The sequence below is a fragment of the Bombina bombina genome, chromosome 9, assembly GCF_027579735.1.
Source record: "Bombina bombina isolate aBomBom1 chromosome 9, aBomBom1.pri, whole genome shotgun sequence".
NCBI lineage: Eukaryota > Metazoa > Chordata > Amphibia > Anura > Bombinatoridae > Bombina > Bombina bombina.
In genome coordinates, this window is record NC_069507.1 from 6,865,697 (window position 1) to 6,888,292 (window position 22,596).

A 22,596-nucleotide genomic window follows, 5' to 3' on the forward strand; every position below is an offset into this window, starting at 1 on the left:
GGTCTAGAATTTGGCGAAACGTGCCCTCCTCCTTTGGGACCACGAAAGGGTTTGAATAATAACCCAGACCTCTTTCTGCTAGAGGGACTGAGACGATTACTCCGAGGGGAATGATCCCTCACGCATCCTAGGAAGGCGTCTCTCTTCTCTGGATTTGATGATAGGTTTGACAGGAGGAATCTGCCTCTGGGTGGACGAGTCTTAAATTCTATCCTGTAACCCTGGGCTATGACCTCCAGAACCCAAGGGCCTGAAGTCTCTTATCCAGACCTCCGCAAAAAGAGATGGTCTGCCCCCTACGCGATCCAGAGATCGATCGGGGGCCACCCCTTCATGCTGATTTTGTTTCGGTGGGTTTTATGCTCTGATTGGATTTGTTCCAAGAGTGAGCTGGTTTCCAAGATCCCTTGGACTGCTCTGTTTTCGCGGCAGGCTGCTGGCGTTGAGACTTGTCCGAACAAAAGGGACGAAGAGTAGACCCCTTAGGCTTATTCTTCTTATCCTGCGGTAGGAAAGCATCCTTGCCATCCGTGACGGTGGATATGATAGAGTCCAAAAAGTACCAGCCAGCGGACGATGACTTTAACCACAGAGCCCTACGGGCTAGAACAGAAAAACCTGATGTCTCGGCATTCAGGCGATTAATCTGCATATTTGCATCACAGATGAACAAATGAGCTACCCTTAAAGGGACAGTATACACTCATTTTCATATAACTGCATGTAATAGACACTACTATAAGAATAAGATGCAGATACTGATATAAAAATCCAGTATTAAACAGTTTAAAAACTTACTTAGAAGCTGTCAGTTTGGCTCTGTTGAAAAGGTAGCTGGAAAGCCCACTGCAAGTGGGAAATAAGACACTCCCCCCCTCCCCCTTCTTTTGCATATGAAAAGACCCTTTACACAAACAGGAGCAAGCTGGAGAAGGTAGCTGACGGTATTCTTGGGGCTTGGTTAGGAGTCTGAAAATCAGAGCAATGTTATTTAAAAATAAGCAAAACTATACATTTAAAAACAAAACAACACAACTTTATGGGCTATATAAATAGATCTACAAAGCATTTATGCAAAGAAAAAAATGTGTATTATGTCCCTTTAAAGGACCAGTAAATACAGTAGCTTTGCATAATCAACAAATGCAAGATAACAAGACAATGCAATAGCACTTACTCTGAACTTCAAATGAGTAGTAGATTTTTGTCTAACAAATTTCAGTTATGTATGCTTCCATTCCCCCTGTACCATGTGACAGTCATCAACCAATTACAAATGCATATACGTATGCGCTGTGAATTCTTGCACATGCTCAGTAGGAGCTGGTGACTCCAATAATGTAAATATAAAAGACTGCATATATTTTTTTAATCAAAGTAAAATTGGAAAATTGTTTAAAATAACATGCTGTATCTGAATTACGAAAGTTTAATTTGACCCGAGTGTCCCTTTAAGGCCTTAATTTGTTCCTGTATCTCCTCGAAAGGGGAATCTCCACCTCAACCATAGCAGAAAGAGCGTTGCACCAATGGGTAGCTGCTCCAGCCACCGCAGCAACTGCCGCTGCCGGTTGAAAAATTAACCCTGTGAGTTGGAACATCTTCCTCAACATAGACTCCATTTTTTTTTTATCCATCGGCTCCTTGAACAAAGAGCTATCTTCGAGCGGGATAGGTCGTTTGCTTAGTGAGCGTGGAGATGGCACCATCCACCTTAGAAATGCCCCCCCCCCCCACAGCTCAAGCTGCGAGTCCAGAACAGGGAATAGCTTTTTAAAAGAAGTAGAGGGGCAAAAGGACAAACCAAGTTTCTCCCTTTCATTTTTAATAATATTAGCCATTTTAACGGGGACCAGGAAAGCCTGAGGCACCACCCTGTCCTCGTAAACCCTATCTAGTTTAGGGATCCTCCGGCAGTTTTGGGTCAGGAACCTCCAAAGTAGCAAGCACCTCTTTCAGCAGAAAGCGTAAATGCTCCGTCTTAAATTTAAAATCTGGTTTCGCCACAGACAGAGGCCTAGAAGTCACTGATTCCGACCCAGAAAAAACATCCTCCGAAGAGTCTGAGCCGTTTTCATCAGCGGATAATCTCAGACATCCAGCGGAGTAGATGACCCCTGGGACGGATAGCTATGTTGCACCTTTCGCTTGCGCTTAGCAGGGCGTGGTAATGCACCGGAGGCCGCAGAAACCGCCGTTTGTAAATGATCAGCGAAATCTGGCAGCCAAAGGGCCCCTCCCGCAGGAGGATTAGTAGTGCCCCGAGGAGTTGCATGTGCTATCGGAGATGTGTATGGAACGCACCTCACGGGACGGAAAACCCTCAGAGGTTGACGGCTCAATTGTACTAAATATCGTATTCTTTTTAGATATTGCAATCTTATCAAAGCATGTGGAACAAAGTTGAGCAGGCGGATCAACCGGAATCTCCTCACAATAGACACAGTTATTTGTTTTAATTAAAGAGGGAGTACCCTCCAACATATCGGAGTCCTCCATAGCTTGTGCCTTTATTGCGCACTAGATAAAAATTAAATGGCACCTTTATATTGCAATGGACGGGGCACTCACCACCTCCTATGATCCGGACCACAGAGAAACCGCTTCGTCTCCTACAACGGCCGGTCAAGAGAGAGGAAGTTAAAGATGCCACACCCGGTCACATGGAGTGCCATGCAGGAACGTTCCTGCACTAGAGAGAAAACGCGCCAAAAAAGGCCAGCGTCGATCTCTTGCTGAGAGCCGACTGTTCACACACTGACAGAGCCTCATCTCGCACATGACGCAGCATTAAAAAACAAATAATATTATGCACAAATTCCCCCCCTGTTCAATAACCCCCTTACAGATAAAAGGAGACACACACTGTGACCCTGTCTTCTTACATTATATGTGTATAAAGAAAACGATCTTACCGGAATCTATGCCGTGGAACAGGAACCTGGCCTTTCAAGCAGTGTTAATTTCGTTGACTAAAACTAGACGAAAATGAGCATAAAACTAAAGAAATTCTGATGACTAAAATACGACTAAAACTAAATCAAAATTTGCTGTCAAAATTAACACTTTATGAAATGTGTTCCATATCTAATTACTGCTCTTTTGTAAAAAAATAAAAAAAATAAAGCAAGGTTATCTTCTTGTTTATTTACGAAACTTGGTTTAATTACATTTTAAGATAAAGACATTCTATACCCAACAGTTAAATCTGTATTGCATGCGCAAACCTTAATACCATAAATAAAAACAGGATAATAAACCTTTACTCCAGGAGTATATAATGAGTTTGGAAGTTCTAGAGCAGTGCTAATTTTGTTGCCGAAACATTTTCGAATCTGTGAACAATCAATTGATTCTTCCTATAGAAATAAGCATAACCCACGAGTATGGGTTTGTTATGCTGTGCCTGTGCTAGCTGCACAAACATTTTGTTGTGTTGAGTTACCTGATACTTGTTTTAATGATTAACAGAGAACTGATAGTTTTTATATTGGGTAATATGTGCGATACAGCCAATACAGTTTGTTTATATTTTAAAGTTGCACTTCTGTTTGTTTATGAAACTTGGTTTTAGTAAGTTTAATAAAGATGTTATATATCACAAGAGCTAAATCTGTGTCTGTATTGCATATTTAAATCTTAACACCATAAATAACAACAGGTGTTATGTTTACTCCTGGAGTATATAATGAGTTTGCAAATTATAGATACATGCCATGCTTGAATAGTGCATTAATCTTTAACTAAACCCCTTAGATTTTAGTCAACTACAATGTACTGGAAATTTAGTAGACTAAAATCTACTGAAGATTTAGTAGACTAAAACTAAAAAAATTCAGATGACTAAAATACGACTAAAACTAAAATGGCATTTTAGTCAAAAAAAAGACTAAAACTAAATCCAAATTTGCCGTCAAAATTAACACTGCTTTCAAGTGTGACAGGGTAGTAGCATCGCTCCTGACATGGACTTGAGACCAGAAAAGCAGGCAGCGAAACTCATCAACGCTGATTGCTTGTGGAGCTGTTAATCTGAGTCGGGATGGTTTTGCAGAAAGACTCTCCCTGCATCTCCGGACTCTAACATTCATCCATGCTCTCACTGAGAGGCTGACAGGAATACTTAAAACTCCAGTCCCATTATGAAGAGTACTACCCTCCATAAGAGACTACTCTGAATCTTCCGACACTTCTCTGCTAAACTCCTGTGACGAAAGGCAAAGAATGACTGGGGGATAAGGGAAGTGGGGGAGGTATTTAAGCCTTTGGCTGGGGTGTCTTTGCCTCCTCCTGGTGGCCAGGTTCTTAATGCCCACAAGTAATAAATGAAGCAGTGGACTCTCCTCCCATTAAGATGGAAAACTAGCGTGTGCAGGTCTCCAGCTATCACTAAAGCGCACTGCTCACAATGTAATAGCTGTGTAGCGCTGCGGAACATACCAGCTAAATGACTGCACTGTTCTCACAGTATGTGCCAACCAGGGCTTAAAGGGAAGACAAAGGAAGTACTTTACATATTAACTATAACCCCAGTGTAATGTTAGTAAAATAGTCATACGGTAATAGAAGCCCACATAAAAGTGCTCTATGAACAGCTAATTAGAACTATCTAAATGCAGTGAATTATTTAACTTCTTATCTACCAGAGGGAAATGTACTGCATTGCAGGGCTAAGATCCAATGACAGACAGCTAAGCATTCCTAGTCCCCCATCAGAAGCGAGTGACAGCACTGCGCATTATGTGACTAGCTCTGTGCGATTGATAGACGTAAAGATACATGCGTACTTACAAGGGGTAGTCACGCTGCACATCTCAATAGTACAAGCCGCGTGGCTGGAAGGCCGACCCTCTGGGTCCACAAACACCAGCTCTTCTCCTGTTATAAGATCACAACGAACACCCTAAAAACACACAGAGCCCAAGAGGTTTCCATATCAAACAGACTGTGTGAACTTACAGTTCTCACATAGGTTAATGGCAATAAACTTGGGCTATTGGAAATCCCTCTTGGCTACTAAATACTAAACAGGCATGTAAAGTGTCATGTCACAATGCAAACCGATTTGCTAGCAGACAATTATTACTGTTGTATTCTAGAAGATTATTTTTGTTTTTCCCTGAAAGTGAAATTGAGACAAGAATGGGTCACAGCTTCAGTTAGATTTACTGCACTTTGGCAAACTCTTCCTGACCCTCACAGTAAGGTATTATTACGTGTTGCCAGAGGGTATGAGGCATATATCACCTTTTCCATAAGTTAGAAAGATGGTACATTTCTGTTATGGTTAAACAAGCACATACTATAAATATATCTAACAACTGATTGTGTGAAGGGTTCAGGGCACGTGTTCAGATACTGACCGTGTCGTTACTCTTTTGGTAGATTTCATGAGCCAGCAGTTTAAGGGGGCCGCAGTATAATCCGGACTTGGCAGATAGATACCTCTGGATAGCATGATACGTTTTGCCGCTGTTTGTTGGCCCCGCGTGGAAAATGATCTTGCGTTCTATGGCTCTGGCTTCAGGATACCTGCGCAAACCGCTCATCAGAAAATGAAATCTAGAGCTCACAAAGAAGGAGTAACATATACCCAGGCGTTCTGAGAGTCAAGCTATGTAACCAGCGGGAAAATATTCAGATTATTAAAGGGATACTAACCCCAATTTTTTATTTCATGATTTAGATAGAGCATGCAATTTTAAGCAGCTTTCTAATTTACTCCTATTATCCATTTTTCTTTGTTCTCATGTTATCTTGATTTGAAAAAGCAGTAATGAAAGGTTAGGAGCCAGCCCATTTTTAGTTCAGCACCTGGGTAGCGCTTGCTAATTGGTTTGCTACATTTAGCCACAAATCAGCAAGTGCTACCCAGGTGCTGAACAAAAAATGGGCTGGCTCTAAAGCTTACAGTACTGCTTTTTCAAATCAAGATAGCATGAGAACAAAGAAAAATTGATAATAGGAGTAAATTAGAAAGTTGCTTAAAATTTCATGCTCTATCTGAAACATGAAAGAAAAAAATTAGTTTAGTATCCCTTTAACATACTTAGAGCACGCGCCACTGGCTGTAGCGCGTACTTCATCAAACAGCAATAGGTATTTGATAGCTTCACGCTCCTATGGTACCATCAATAATCAGTTTTATTACACACGAGAAATCTGCTTCCCCTTCTAGACAAAGTAGCAGCACTCAAATCTTTATTTAACAGCTGTGAATCTTACCAATTAGGGGGCAAACGTAAGTCACTAATTTTGCGTAGATCATCCATACACTCCAGCATTGGGAAAATCTGTTTTGCGTGTCTCATAAAAAACGGGTAAAGATCATCAACATGTCCTATAAAACAAGAGAGTGAGAGACAGAGCACGCCAGACAGACAGAAAGCGAGAGAGACTGAGTGAGAACAATGCGAGTATAAGATTCTATTCCAGTGACTTATTCACTAGCAAGTGTAGAACAAATAACCCATACAAAACACATTCTTCTCCCTCTTCTTGGCTTATGCAGATCACAATGAGTGAGATAACAAGATCACTATTGAGCAGGGAGCACTCATTAAAGGGCATTAAACACGTCTTGCTTTTGTGAAAAATTGTGTCTGTACCGGGCTCCCTAGAGAAACCAAATAGAAAATGCCATAACCTGCAAATCAAACTGGCGCTAAAGGGAATTTGCAGCACTTTGTAGAACGAGGATAAAGAATTTGCTTTTTGGCTTCTCTACGGAGTGTGGGACAATTTTTACACAAAAACAATATTGTAAAATATCCCTTTAAGGTTAGAGTAGCACGTGAGTCCGGCTAGTGCAGTGATGGTGAACCTTGGCACTCCAGATGTTTCAGAACTACATTTCCCATGATGCTTGAATGGATTTCAGAGTGCCTAAGCATCATGGGAAATGTAGTTTTGGAAAATCTTGAGTGCCAAGATTAGCCATCACTGGGCTAGTGTCTTTAAGGTTACAGCAGCACGTGGGCACTGCTAGTGCCTTTAAGGTTAGAGCAGCACGTGGCTGGGCACTGCTAGTGCCTTTAAGGTTAGAGCAGCACGTGGCTGGGCACTGCTAGTGCCTTTAAGGTTAGAGCAGCACGTGGCTGGGCACTGCTAGTGCCTTTAAGGTTACAGCAGCCCGTGGGCACTGCTAGTGCCTTTAAGGTTACAGCAGCCCGTGGGCACTGCTAGTGCCTTTAAGGTTACAGCAGCCCGTGGGCACTGCTAGTGCCTTTAAGGTAGAGCAGCACGTGGCTGGACACTGCTAGTGCCTTTAAGGTTAGAGCAGCACGTGGGCACTGCTAGTGCCTTTAAGGTAGAGCAGCACGTGGCTGGGCACTGCTAGCGGTCACACCGCTCTTCTGTCCTACAGTCACTGACTGCAGCAGCATCACAAACAAAAAGCTAATGAGTCACTGAACAAAAGGAGACATGACAGGGGGCAATTAGAGTGTCAGCTCTCTAGGAAACACCAATGTTACAATAACACAGCAGTAAGTGCCCTTAGGTCTAAAGCCTTTTTCTTCTTTAAACATTATTTTTGTCATTTCTGGTAACACTGTTGGCTCGTTAGAAATACTTTCTGCAAACTCAGAGAATGAAATGGTTTGTGCATTTAAGTGAAAGTCAACCCTAGCATTTGTGAAACGCTAAAACAAATAAAGGGGACTTTGTTTCAAGCAATCGCCATTCTTAGCTGCTAACGAAGCCCACGGCAGAAATTTATTTTGCCAAGGAGGTGACGTTTTCACCTGTTAGCAAATAGCTTGCGGGAAATCTGTCTCCCAAGGGTGCCAAGCCGGATTTACCGCACGGCTATTGGCTAAGAGGTAAAAACGTAATCTCTCAAGCCAAACAGCGTTCTGCAGTGTGCTGCCTTAGCGGCTCAGAACGGCGATCGCTTGAAACAAATAAAGGAGCTTTCTACATGAAATATCTTACACTTCATGACTGAAAGGCCCATTTATTTGTTTCAATGGTCAATCCTAGGGTTTCACAAATGCTAGGGTTGACTTTCCCATTAAGTAGTTAAGTACTTACCAACCCCACAGCAAATGTCATTAAGGATAACGTGTAGGTCAACCTGCAGCGGCTCCATTTCCATGATGTACTTTCTAAAGCTGATGAAAGCTTGATGGAAGAGTCGCGCTGTAGGAAAACATAATTTATGTAAGAACTTACTTGATAAATTAATTTCTTTCATATTAGCAAGAGTCCATGAGCTAGTGACGTATGGGATATACATTCCTACCAGGAGGGGCAAAGTTTCCCAAACCTTAAAATGCCTACAAATACACCCCTCACCACACCCACAATTCAGTTTAACGAATAGCCAAGAAGTGGGGTGATAAGAAAGGAGCGAAAGCATAAAAAAAAAAAAAAAAATAAGGAATTGGAATAATTGTGCTTTATACAAAAAATCATAACCACCACAAAAAGGGTGGGCCTCATGGACTCTTGCTAATATGAAAGAAATGAATCATTTAAGTTCTTACATAAATTATGTTTTTTTTCATGTAATTAGCAAGAGTCCATGAGCTAGTGACGTATGGGATAGCAGATACCCAAGATGTGGAACTTCCACGCAAGAGTCACTAGAGAGGGAGGGATAAAATAAAGACAGCCAATTCCGCTGAAAATTAATCCACTACCCAAATCAAAAGTTTCAATTTTTATAATGAAAAAAACTGAAATTATAAGCAGAAAAATCAAACTGAAACAGCTGCCTGAAGTACCATTCTACCAAAAACTGCTTCTTAAAGAAGAGAAAACATCAAAATGGTAGAATTTAGTAAAAATATGCAAAGAAGACCAAGTCATTGCTTTGCAAATCTGATCAACAGAAGCTTCATTCTTAAAAAGCCCAGGAAGTAGAAACTGACCTAGTAGAATGAGCCGTAATCCTCAGAGGCGGGGATTAACCCGACTCCAAATAAGCATGATGAATCAAAAGTTTAACCAAGATGCCAAAGAAATGGCAGAAGCCTTCTGACCTTTCCTAAAACCAGAAAAGATAACAAATAGACTAGAAGTCTGTCTGAAATCTGAATAGCTTCAACATAGGATTTCAAAACTCTTACCATATCCAAAGAATGTAAGAATCTTACCAAAGAAGTCTTAGGAAAAGACAATTATTCCTCCCTAATGTTGTTAGAATTCACAACTTTAGGTAAGAATTTAAATGAGGACAGCAAAAACCACCTTATCCTGATGGAAAAAAAATCAGAAAAAGGAGATTCACAAGAAAGAACAGATAATTCAAAAACTGTTCTAGCTGAAGAGATGTCTAAAAAGAACAATACTTTCAATGAAAGTAAAAAATGTCCAGAGAAAGCATATGCTCAAATAGAAGAGCATGTAAAGCCTTCAGAACCAAATTAAGACTCCAAGGAGGAGAAATTGGCTTAATGACAGGTTTGATACGAACCAAAGCCTGAACAAAATAAATGAATATCATGAAGTAAGACTGCCTTATCCTGATGAAAAATCAGAAAAGGAGATCCACAAGAAAGAGCAGAAAACTCAGAAACTCTTCTAGCAGAAGAGATAGCCAAAAGGAACAATACTTTCCAAGAATGTAATTTAATGTCCAGAGAACGCAAAGGTTCAAACGGAGGAGCCTGTAAAGCCCTCAGTACCAAATTGAGACTCCAAGGAGGAGAGATTGACTTAATGACAGGCTTGATACGAACCAAAGCCTGTACAAAACAATGAATATCAGGATGATTAGCAATCTTTCTGTGAAAAAGAACAGAAAGAGTAGAGATTTGTCCTTTCAAAGAACTTGCAGACAAACCCTTATCCAAACCATCCTGAAAAATTGTAAAATTCTAGGAATTCTAAAAGAATGCCAAGAGAATTTATGAGAAGAACACCAAGAAATGTAAGTCTTCCAAACTCGATAATAAATCTTTCTAGAGACAGATTTACGAGCCTGTAACATAGCATTAATCACCGAGTCAGAGAAACCTCTATGACTAAGAATCAAGCGTTCAATCTCCATACCTTCAAATTTAATGATTTGAGATCCTGATGGAAAAATGGGCCTTGAGATAGAAGGTCTGGTCTTAACGGAAGTCTCCAAGGTTGGCAACTGGCCATCCGAATGAGATCCGCATACCAAAACCTGTGAGGCCATGCTGGAGCCACCAGCAGTACAAACGAACGCTCCATTAGAATTTTAGAAATAACCCTGAGGATCCCCGGACCTGAAAAGGCCCCTGGGAAGTTCCTTGTTTAGATGAGATGCCAACAGATCTATTTCTGGAAGCCCTCACATCTGAAAAATTGAAAAACATCTGGGTAAAGAGACCATTCTCCCAGATGTAAAGCTTGATTATCAGAGATAATCCGCTTCCCAAATGTCTATACCTGGGAAAAAGAGCACAGAATTTAGATAGGAGCTGGAATTAGCCCAAGCAAATATCTGAGATACTTCTGTCACAGCCTAAGGACTGATAGTCCCACCCTGATGATTGACATACACCACAGTTGTGACATTGTCTGAAAAAAACAATAAACGTCTCTTCTTCAAAAAGAAACCAACTGAAGAACTCTGAGAATGCACGGAGTTCCAAAATATCAAATGGTAATCTCGCCTCCTGAGATTTCCAAACCCCTTGAGCTGACAGAGATCCTCAGACAACCTCCCAACCTAAAAGACTCGCATCTGTAGAGATCATGGTCCAGGTTGAAAGAATCGAAGAGACCTGTAGAACTAAATGATGGTGATCTTAACCACTGAATCAAAGATAGATAAACATTAGGATTCGAAGATTTAAAAAGTGAAAACCTAGAATCCCTGCACCATTATTCAGCATAAAAAACTGGAAATAATAGAGACTGAAGGTACCGACAGACGGAACCCAATAAAATTGTCACTTGCCTGTTAGAGACAAAGACAGTGACACAAACTATCTGGAAACCTAAAAAAGGTGACCATTCTGTGAGGAATCAAGAACTTTTGATTAAAAGATCCTCTAACCACGTCTTGAAAAAACAAAGTTGAATCATATGAGATTCCGCAGTCTCAGAAAATAAAAATAATCTGAATGAAAACAGAAAATGAAGATATGCATCTATTGTATCTAATGAAAACAAATAATGCTATCACTGACCAAAAAAGGCAGAATAGACCATATAAATACCAATCTAAAAGATGGTACATTTATATAAAGAAGATTTTCTATCTTTGGAACAATGAATAGTTTTGAATAAAACCCCAAAACCCAGTTCCTAAAAATGGAACTGGAATAAATACCCCAGAAGATTCCAGGTCTGAGCAGCGCTTGAGCCCCAACGGGTGATCAGCCGCGCTTCAACATTACCCAAAATATATAGGACTGAAACACACTTAAGGAAAGTGTTAGCCTTACTGGAATAGCTGGAATAGAATAGAGAAAAAAAAAGACTTCTCAGACTGTTTTACTCTGAATTTTATTCTGTACCCAAAATCTAAGAAATTTGGACCGAATAGAACCAAACAAATTTAAAAAAAAAGTCTTAACCTGCCCCTTACCAGCCAAGCTGGAATACGGCACATACATGCAAAATTTAGGGAGCTGATTTTGAACTAAAAAAAAAACCTTCCAATTAAAACATGTTACTTGGGTAAGAATATAGGATTTCGTTCCTTAGTAAGAACAACCAAACTAATATAAGCTTAAAGTTTTAGTCTTAGAATTCAAACTTGAAGCCCAGAGTAACAGTTAAGAATTGAATCCAATTATGAACCAAATAATTGATTATCTTGGAAAAAAAGAAATATGGATTTTTTAGAAATCACAAAATTCTTCTAGCTAAAACAGCTAAAGACATAGATTAAACCTCATTTGTGAAAATGTTCAATAAAATGAAGACACAAATGAAATTATTAGCATGTTAATCCAGTTAAAGGACCAGTCAACACACTGGACTTGCATAATCAACAAATGCAAGACAAATGCAACAGCACCTAGTCTGAACCTCAAATGAGCAGTAGGTTTTGTCCCTTTAACAATGCTAAATGAATCATAATCTGATACTTGATCTTAAAGTAAACAGAAAAATGAAGCAATTGCAACATCATCCAAATAAATCACAGGTCCAAGAAAAGTACCTGAAAATAAATAATTTTCCTTAAATAAGATACAACCATCTAAAAGGAAAATATATACTATTTTGCTATAGAAACAATAGCATATTTAGCAGGAGTAGAGATAGCCCTATTAAATTGGAGAACCCTCAAAATTGAAATTAACTGCCGGCAAAGAATATAATTTAAAACCTTTGAAGAAGGAATCAAAGAAAAATTCTCAGCCTATTCCATTCCCTAGTATAAGGAACTGGAAAAAAACCTCTGAAAACCCAGAAGATAAAATAAGCAGAAATTGAATGTTAGCTAGTCTTGAAAAAGAACTAGTTACCTCAATATCCAAAATAATCAACACCTTTTCAACAAAAAACAAATGTACTCTAATAAAAAAGTAGATTTGTTAGTGTCAATATCTGATGAAGAAAATTCTGAATGAGAAAAAACATCATCAGAGAAGGATAAATCAGTATGTTGTTGGTCATTTGAAACTTCAACAATTAAAAAAAGTTTGAAAAAGACCTAAAAAATTTATTAGAAGGTGCAAAGTCAGACAAAGCCTTTAACATAGAATCAGAAAAATATTCTTATAAATTTTCTAAGTATATCTTGCACATAAGATATAAAAAGAATAGCAATACATAAAGCATAAATACTAATGGATTCTGCATGTAAAAGTTTATCATGATAACTTATTACAAACCATAGCTAAAGATAAACATTCATAACATTTAAAACAAATGAACTTAGCTTTGGTAGGACTGAACTCAGTCAACAAGAATCCCTCAGTATGTTTTGAAACAGGAACAGTGTACGAGAAATCTTGCAATATGTAATAGAAAAAAACAACATATAAAGCAAAATTATCAAATTCCTTAAATAACAGTTTCAGGAATGGGAAAAAATGCAAAATAATAAGCTTCTAGAAACCAGAAGCAATGAAAAAATGAGACTTAAATAATGTGAGAAAAAAGTGGAACACAAAAGACGCCCACATTTCTTCCGCCAAGAATGACTCCCACATTATTGGCGCTAAGTACAACGCCCATATTTTTTGGCGCAAAGTATGACACCACAACCTCTGACGCAGAAACAGACACCCACATTTTTTGGCGCAAAAAAATCGTCTGAATATACATGCGTCAAAAAAAATGACGTTAACTGAATACAACTTCCGGCGTCAACTACGGCACCGGAAATGACTAAATTTTGCGCCAAAAAAGTTTGCGCCAAAAATGAAGCATTTTCTGCCCCCGCGAGCCTAACAGCCCGCAGGGAAAAATAGTCAATTGAAAATTTTTCAAGGTAAGAAAAAATATATATTTATATGCATTATCCCAAATAATGAAACTGACAGTCTGAATGAAGGAATACTGATTATCCTGAATCATGGCAAATATAAGTTTAAACACATATATTTAGAACTTTACAAATAAAGTGCACAACCATAGCTTAGAGTGTCATAAAAAATAAGACTTACTTACCCCAGGACACTCATCTACATGTAGTAGAAAGCCAAACCAGTACTGAAACGAGAATCAGTAGAGGTAATGGTATATAAGAGTATATCGTCGATCTGAAAAGGGAGGTAAGAGATGAATCTCTACGACCGATAACAGAGAACCTATGAAATAGATCCCGTAGAAGGAGACCATTGTATTCAAATAGGCAATACTCTCTTCACATCCCTCTGACATTCACTGCACTCTGAGAGGAAAACCGGGCTCCAACCTGCTGCGAAGCGCATATCAACATAGAATCTAGCACAAACTTACTTCACCACCTCCATGGGAGGCAAAGTTTGTAAAACTGAATTGTGGGTGTGGTGAGGAATGTATTTATAGGCATTTTAAGGTTTGGGAAACTTTGCCCCTCCTGGTAGGAATGTATATCCCATACGTCACTAGCTCATGGACTCTTGCTAATTACATGAAAGAAACATAACGTTACCATCTTCTGCCCTGAGAATAGTTCCCTTTGTTACCATTGACAAAATGAGTATGGTACCAGCTCTCAGCCGCCCCTGCAAGCTACACCTGAGCTTTACTTTATACACGCTCACCCGCCCCTGCAAGCTACACCCAAGCTTTACTTTATACATGCTCACCCGCCCCTGCAAGCTACACCCAAGCTCTACTTTATACGTGCTCAGCCTCCTCTGCAAGCTACACCCAAGCTTTACTTTATGCGCGCTCAGCCGCCTCTGCAAGCTACACCCAAGCTTTACTTTATACGCGCTCACCCGCCCCTGCAAGCTACACCCAAGCTTTACTTTATACGCACTCAGCCTCCCCTGCAAGCTACACCCGAGCTTTACTTTATACGCGCTCACCCGCCCCTGCAAGCTACACCCAAGCTTTACTTTATACTCGCTTATCCTCCCCTGCAAGCTACACCCGAGCTTTACTTTATACATGCTCAGCCGCCCCTGGAAGCTACACCCAAGCTTTACTTTATATGCACTCAGCCTCCCCTGCAAGCTACACCTGAGCTTTACTTTATACGCGCTCACCCGCCCCTGCAAGCTACACCCAAGCTTTACTTTATACGCACTCAGCCGCCCCTGCAAGCTACACCCAAGCTTTACTTTATACGCGCTCAGCCGCCCCTGCAAGCTACACCCAAGCTTTACTTCATACGCGCTCAGCCGCCCCTGTAAACCTACACTCAAGCTTTACTATATGCTCTCAGCCGTCCCTGCTAGCTACTGTGAAGCTTTACTTTATTAGCTCTCAGCCTTCCCTGCTAGCTACTGTAAAGCTTTACTTTATACGCTCTCAACCTTCCCTGCTAGCTACTGTGAAGTTTTGCTTTATTAGCTCTCAGCCTTCCCTGCTAGCTACTGTGAAGCTTTACTTTATTAGCTCTCAGCCTTCCCTGCTAGCTACTGTGAAGCTTTACTTTATTAGCTCTCAGCCTTCCCTGCTAGCTACTGTGAAGCTTTGCCTGCATGGATGTGAATACTGTGTAAATAAAAGGAGAGAAGAGCTCAACCTGGGAACAAACAATAGCATAATAGCTTGTTCTATGGCTAGTTACCACCCAAGAAGCAGCCTATTTTTGCTCAACATGTGCCTTTCACAGAGAAGAACTTTCCTGAAGCATATCAGTCTGATCCTGACTTCACAGTACAGTACAGCCCCGAAATACCAGGCAATCCCTCTCTGAACGAGAGAAACAGCAAAACCCCAGACGTACGTTTCGGCCTAGTGTGGGCCTTGTCAGTGAGGTGCAGCCATATCCCCTGTAGGCACACTGAGCAACGGGTCCACGTCTGGATTCCCACATCACACTTAGGGAGATTTCTATTGTGACCTGATGTACTCCAGCACCCCCTAGTGGTATGTGTGCAGAATCATTGGGTCTATTTGTTTCTGTAAAACTCCAAAACAATAATACAAGGTGCGCCTAAAAAGGTCAGCTATACAATAGAAAAATGTTAATAATTAAGTCCCCTGATTTTAGGGTTTATTTTAAAATGGATAATATTTCTAAAATAACCATAACATTGAGCTAATATATTCAGTTAAGTTTCTAATGTACATACAAATATGTTAAAATCAAAATGCCACCGGTGGTCTTCTAAATTCCAGATACTAAAAATTGTTTCAATGGTCAAGTTTCAAAATGTTACCGAAGATAGTAGCTTAAAAATTTTGCTAAAGGGGAACTAAGTTCTGGGCGGCGGCCATGATAGGTCGCAAGATTGTTTGCTGCATCATATCTTAGCACTAATCTGCATATAAACCTATTTTTTACTTGTCACAGATTCTTTTACAGCAGGGAAATCCCTATCGAAAGATAACATTTTATTTTTTATTTAGTCCACCAGAGTATTTTACAGCTTGAGGTCTAGTACTTAACCCCCAGACAGGGTGCCTGCACGGCCCTGTCGTTATAGAGCAGTGAACTCCAGCAAGACACTGCTAGACTTTTCTCTACAGCACTACAAGCTGATTATCCCTCGATATAGACATACATACCATGGAAGTTACCCAATTGCTTAGTGAAATGATTACCTCTGTGTACACAAGGAACGGTGAGATTGCCAACTCTACAGCAGGGAGTATTTCCCCGACGCCTAGGAATGGGCTGAGAGTTATATAAAATCCATACCAGTAGGTCTAATAGCTGTTTGTATGTTACTTAGAGACTTCTACAAAGCAGACATATTTGCCTTTCCTTCACCACCATACCTCTATGCAAGAGTACTTTTTATGAAGACTGGTATTGTCTAAAACATTTATTAAGGTATCTCATCATAGGAATGTCCGTTAAGAGTGCGCAGTTATAAATGCCATGTTTTACACTGAAGTAACTTCACTAACCTAGCTTTAAGACTTTCCTCGCCCTAGTGCTTACGTTTTATAAGGCTCCTTTCACACTTCTAGACAGCATTGAGTGATACCATGAGATGTCCGCTAACTGCTTTGGTATAGTTAGTATACTATCATTATGCCTGCCCACATTAGAGTTGCATTTTGCCACCTAGATCATTATTTGTATGGTCCCAGCATTAGTACATAGCGATGTTAGTATTTATATCCTAGACAATAATCCTTAGTCCTTTCCCTTAATCTCAAAGGGGTGCAGCTTGCGGCTGGAGGGATGCAACTTAATGCCAATCACAACCCGAGGATCCTTACTATAAACAACTGTATAATACTATATCTAGGCAACTTAATGCTAATCACAACCCGAGGATCCTTACTATAAACAACTGTATAATACTATATCTAGGTAACTTAATACTAATCACAACCCGAGGATCCTTACTATAAACAACTGTATAATACTATATCTAGGTAACTTAATACTAATCACAACCCGAGGATCCTTACTATAAACAACTGTATAATACTATATCTAGGTAACAATGCTAATCACAACCCGAGGATCCTTACTATAAACAACTGTATAATACTATATCTAGGTAACAATGCTAATCACAACCCGAGGATCCTTACTATAAACAACTGTATAATACTATATCTAGGCAACTTAATACTAATCACAACCCGAGGATCCTTACTATAAACAACTGTATAATACTATATCTAGGTAACTTAATGCTAATCACAACCCGAGGATCCTTACTATAAACAACTGTATAATACTATATCTAGGTAACTTAATGCTAATCACAACCCGAGGATCCTTACTATAAACAACTGTATAATACTATATCTAGGTAACTTAATGCTAATCACAACCCGAGGATCCTTACTATAAACAACTGTATAATACTATATCTAGGTAACTTAATGCTAATCACAACCCGAGGATCCTTACTATAAACAACTGTATAATACTATATCTAGGTAACTTAATACTAATCACAACCCGAGGATCCTTACTATAAACAACTGTATAATACTATATCTAGGTAACTTAATACTAATCACAACCCGAGGATCCTTACTATAAACAACTGTATAATACTATATCTAGGTAACTTAATGCTAATCACAACCCGAGGATCCTTACTATAAACAACTGTATAATACTATATCTAGGTAACTTAATACTAATCACAACCCGAGGATCCTTACTATAAACAACTGTATAATACTATATCTAGGTAACTTAATACTAATCACAACCCGAGGATCCTTACTATAAACAACTGTATAATACTATATCTAGGCAACTTAATACTAATCACAACCCGAGGATCCTTACTATAAACAACTGTATAATACTATATCTAGGCAACTTAATACTAATCACAACCCGAGGATCCTTACTATAAACAACTGTATAATACTATATCTAGGCAACTTAATACTAATCACAACCCGAGGATCCTTACTATAAACAACTGTATAATACTATATCTAGGCAACTTAATACTAATCACAACCCGAGGATCCTTACTATAAACAACTGTATAATACTATATCTAGGCAACTTAATGCTAATCACAACCCGAGGATCCTTACTATAAACAACTGTATAATACTATATCTAGGCAACTTAATACTAATCACAACCCGAGGATCCTTACTATAAACAACTGTATAATACTATATCTAGGTAACTTAATACTAATCACAACCCGAGGATCCTTATTATAAACAACTGTATAATACTATATCTAGGTAACTTAATACTAATCACAACCCGAGGATCCTTACTATAAACAACTGTATAATACTATATCTAGGTAACTTAATGCTAATCACAACCCGAGGATCCTTACTATAAACAACTGTATAATACTATATCTAGGTAACTTAATACTAATCACAACCCGAGGATCCATACTATAAACAACTGTATAATACTATATCTAGGTAACTTAATACTAATCACAACCCGAGGATCCTTACTATAAACAACTGTATAATACTATATCTAGGCAACTTAATACTAATCACAACCCGAGGATCCTTACTATAAACAACTGTATAATACTATATCTAGGCAACTTAATGCTAATCACAACCCGAGGATCCTTACTATAAACAACTGTATAATACTATATCTAGGTAACTTAATACTAATCACAACCCGAGGATCCTTACTATAAACAACTGTATAATACTATATCTAGGTAACTTAATGCTAATCACAACCCGAGGATCCTTACTATAAACAACTGTATAATACTATATCTAGGTAACTTAATGCTAATCACAACCCGAGGATCCTTACTATAAACAACTGTATAATACTATATCTAGGTAACGTAATGCTAATCACAACCCGAGGATCCTTACTATAAACAACTGTAGAATACTATATCTAGGTAACAATGCTAATCACAACCCGAGGATCCTTACTATAAACAACTGTATAATACTATATCTAGGTAACAATGCTAATCACAACCCGAGGATCCTTACTATAAACAACTGTATAATACTATATCTAGGTAACAATGCTAATCACAACCCGAGGATCCTTACTATAAACAACTGTATAATACTATATCTAGGTAACTTAATACTAATCACAACCCGAGGATCCTTACTATAAACAACTGTATAATACTATATCTAGGTAACGTAATGCTAATCACAACCCGAGGATCCTTACTATAAACAACTGTAGAATACTATATCTAGGTAACTTAATGCTAATCACAACCCGAGGATCCTTACTATAAACAACTGTATAATACTATATCTAGGTAACTTAATGCTAATCACAACCCGAGGATCCTTACTATAAACAACTGTATAATACTATATCTAGGTAACTTAATACTAATCACAACCCGAGGATCCTTACTATAAACAACTGTATAATACTATATCTAGGTAACTTAATACTAATCACAACCCGAGGATCCTTACTATAAACAACTGTATAATACTATATCTAGGTAACTTAATGCTAATCACAACCCGAGGATCCTTACTATAAACAACTGTATAATACTATATCTAGGTAACTTAATGCTAATCACAACCCGAGGATCCTTACTATAAACAACTGTATAATACTATATCTAGGCAACTTAATGCTAATCACAACCCGAGGATCCTTACTATAAACAACTGTATAATACTATATCTAGGCAACTTAATACTAATCACAACCCGAGGATCCTTACTATAAACAACTGTATAATACTATATCTAGGTAACTTAATGCTAATCACAACCCGAGGATCCTTACTATAAACAACTGTATAATACTATATCTAGGTAACTTAATACTAATCACAACCCGATGAGCCTTACTATAAACAACTGTATAATACTATATCTAGGCAACTTAATACTAATCACAACCCGAGGATCCTTACTATAAACAACTGTATAATACTATATCTAGGCAACTTAATGCTAATCACAACCCGAGGATCCTTACTATAAACAACTGTATAATACTATATCTAGGTAACTTAATACTAATCACAACCCGAGGATCCTTACTATAAACAACTGTATAATACTATATCTAGGTAACTTAATACTAATCACAACCCGAGGATCCTTACTATAAACAACTGTATAATACTATATCTAGGTAACTTAATGCTAATCACAACCCGAGGATCCTTACTATAAACAACTGTATAATACTATATCTAGGTAACTTAATACTAATCACAACCCGATGAGCCTTACTATAAACAACTGTATAATACTATATCTAGGCAACTTAATACTAATCACAACCCGATGAGCCTTACTATAAACAACTGTATAATACTATATCTAGGCAACTTAATACTAATCACAACCCGAGGATCCTTACTATAAACAACTGTATAATACTATATCTAGGTAACTTAATGCTAATCACAACCCGAGGATCCTTACTATAAACAACTGTATAATACTATATCTAGGTAACTTAATACTAATCACAACCCGAGGATCCTTACTATAAACAACTGTATAATACTATATCTAGGTAACTTAATGCTAATCACAACCCAAGGATCCTTACTATAAACAACTGTATAATACTATATCTAGGTAACTTAATACTAATCACAACCCGAGGATCCTTACTATAAACAACTGTATAATACTATATCTAGGCAACTTAATGCTAATCACAACCCGAGGATCCTTACTATAAACAACTGTATAATACTATATCTAGGTAACTTAATACTAATCACAACCCGAGGATCCTTACTATAAACAACTGTATAATACTATATCTAGGTAACTTAATGCTAATCACAACCCGAGGATCCTTACTATAAACAACTGTATAATACTATATCTAGGTAACTTAATACTAATCACAACCCGAGGATCCTTACTATAAACAACTGTATAATACTATATCTAGGTAACTTAATGCTAATCACAACCCAAGGATCCTTACTATAAACAACTGTATAATACTATATCTAGGTAACTTAATACTAATCACAACCCGAGGATCCTTACTATAAACAACTGTATAATACTATATCTAGGCAACTTAATGCTAATCACAACCCGAGGATCCTTACTATAAACAACTGTATAATACTATATCTAGGTAACTTAATACTAATCACAACCCGAGGATCCTTACTATAAACAACTGTATAATACTATATCTAGGTAACTTAATACTAATCACAACCCGAGGATCCTTACTATAAACAACTGTATAATACTATATCTAGGTAACTTAATACTAATCACAACCCGAGGATCCTTACTATAAACAACTGTATAATACTATATCTAGGTAACTTAATACTAATCACAACCCGAGGATCCTTACTATAAACAACTGTATAATACTATATCTAGGTAACTTAATACTAATCACAACCCGAGGATCCTTACTATAAACAACTGTATAATACTATATCTAGGCAACTTAATGCTAATCACAACCCGAGGATCCTTACTATAAACAACTGTATAATACTATATCTAGGTAACTTAATGCTAATCACAACCCAAGGATCCTTACTATAAACAACTGTATAATACTATATCTAGGCAACTTAATGCTAATCACAACCCGAGGATCCTTACTATAAACAACTGTATAATACTATATCTAGGTAACTTAATACTAATCACAACCCGAGGATCCTTACTATAAACAACTGTATAATACTATATCTAGGTAACTTAATACTAATCACAACCCGAGGATCCTTACTATAAACAACTGTATAATACTATATCTAGGTAACTTAATACTAATCACAACCCGAGGATCCTTACTATAAACAACTGTATAATACTATATCTAGGCAACTTAATGCTAATCACAACCCGAGGATCCTTACTATAAACAACTGTATAATACTATATCTAGGTAACTTAATGCTAATCACAACCCAAGGATCCTTACTATAAACAACTGTATAATACTATATCTAGGCAACTTAATGCTAATCACAACCCGAGGATCCTTACTATAAACAACTGTATAATACTATATCTAGGTAACTTAATACTAATCACAACCCGAGGATCCTTACTATAAACAACTGTATAATACTATATCTAGGTAACTTAATACTAATCACAACCCGAGGATCCTTACTATAAACAACTGTATAATACTATATCTAGGTAACTTAATACTAATCACAACCCGAGGATCCTTACTATAAACAACTGTATAATACTATATCTAGGTAACTTAATACTAATCACAACCCGAGGATCCTTACTATAAACAACTGTATAATACTATATCTAGGTAACTTAATACTAATCACAACCCGAGGATCCTTACTATAAACAACTGTATAATACTATATCTAGGTAACTTAATGCTAATCACAACCCGAGGATCCTTACTATAAACAACTGTATAATACTATATCTAGGTAACTTAATACTAATCACAACCCGAGGATCCTTACTATAAAACAACTGTATAATACTATATCTAGGTAACTTAATACTAATCACAACCCGAGGATCCTTACTATAAACAACTGTATAATACTATATCTAGGTAACTTAATACTAATCACAACCCGAGGATCCTTACTATAAACAACTGTATAATACTATATCTAGGTAACTTAATACTAATCACAACCCGAGGATCCTTACTATAAACAACTGTATAATACTATATCTAGGTAACAATGCTAATCA

General features: G+C 37.9%; 1 protein-coding gene across 1 annotated transcript in view; it reads right to left on the minus strand.

Moving 5' to 3' along the window:
* Positions 1 to 22,596, minus strand: part of SUPV3L1 (Suv3 like RNA helicase) — a 98,819-nt gene that overhangs the window by 61,110 nt on the left and 15,113 nt on the right. Inside the window, exons 3-6 of the mRNA XM_053691853.1 lie at positions 8,035 to 8,142; positions 6,226 to 6,340; positions 5,364 to 5,532; positions 4,792 to 4,903 (exon numbers count right to left, since the gene is read on the minus strand). Coding sequence (XP_053547828.1) covers positions 4,792 to 4,903; positions 5,364 to 5,532; positions 6,226 to 6,340; positions 8,035 to 8,142 — 504 coding nt within the window. The remainder of the gene's footprint in view (positions 1 to 4,791; positions 4,904 to 5,363; positions 5,533 to 6,225; positions 6,341 to 8,034; positions 8,143 to 22,596) is intronic.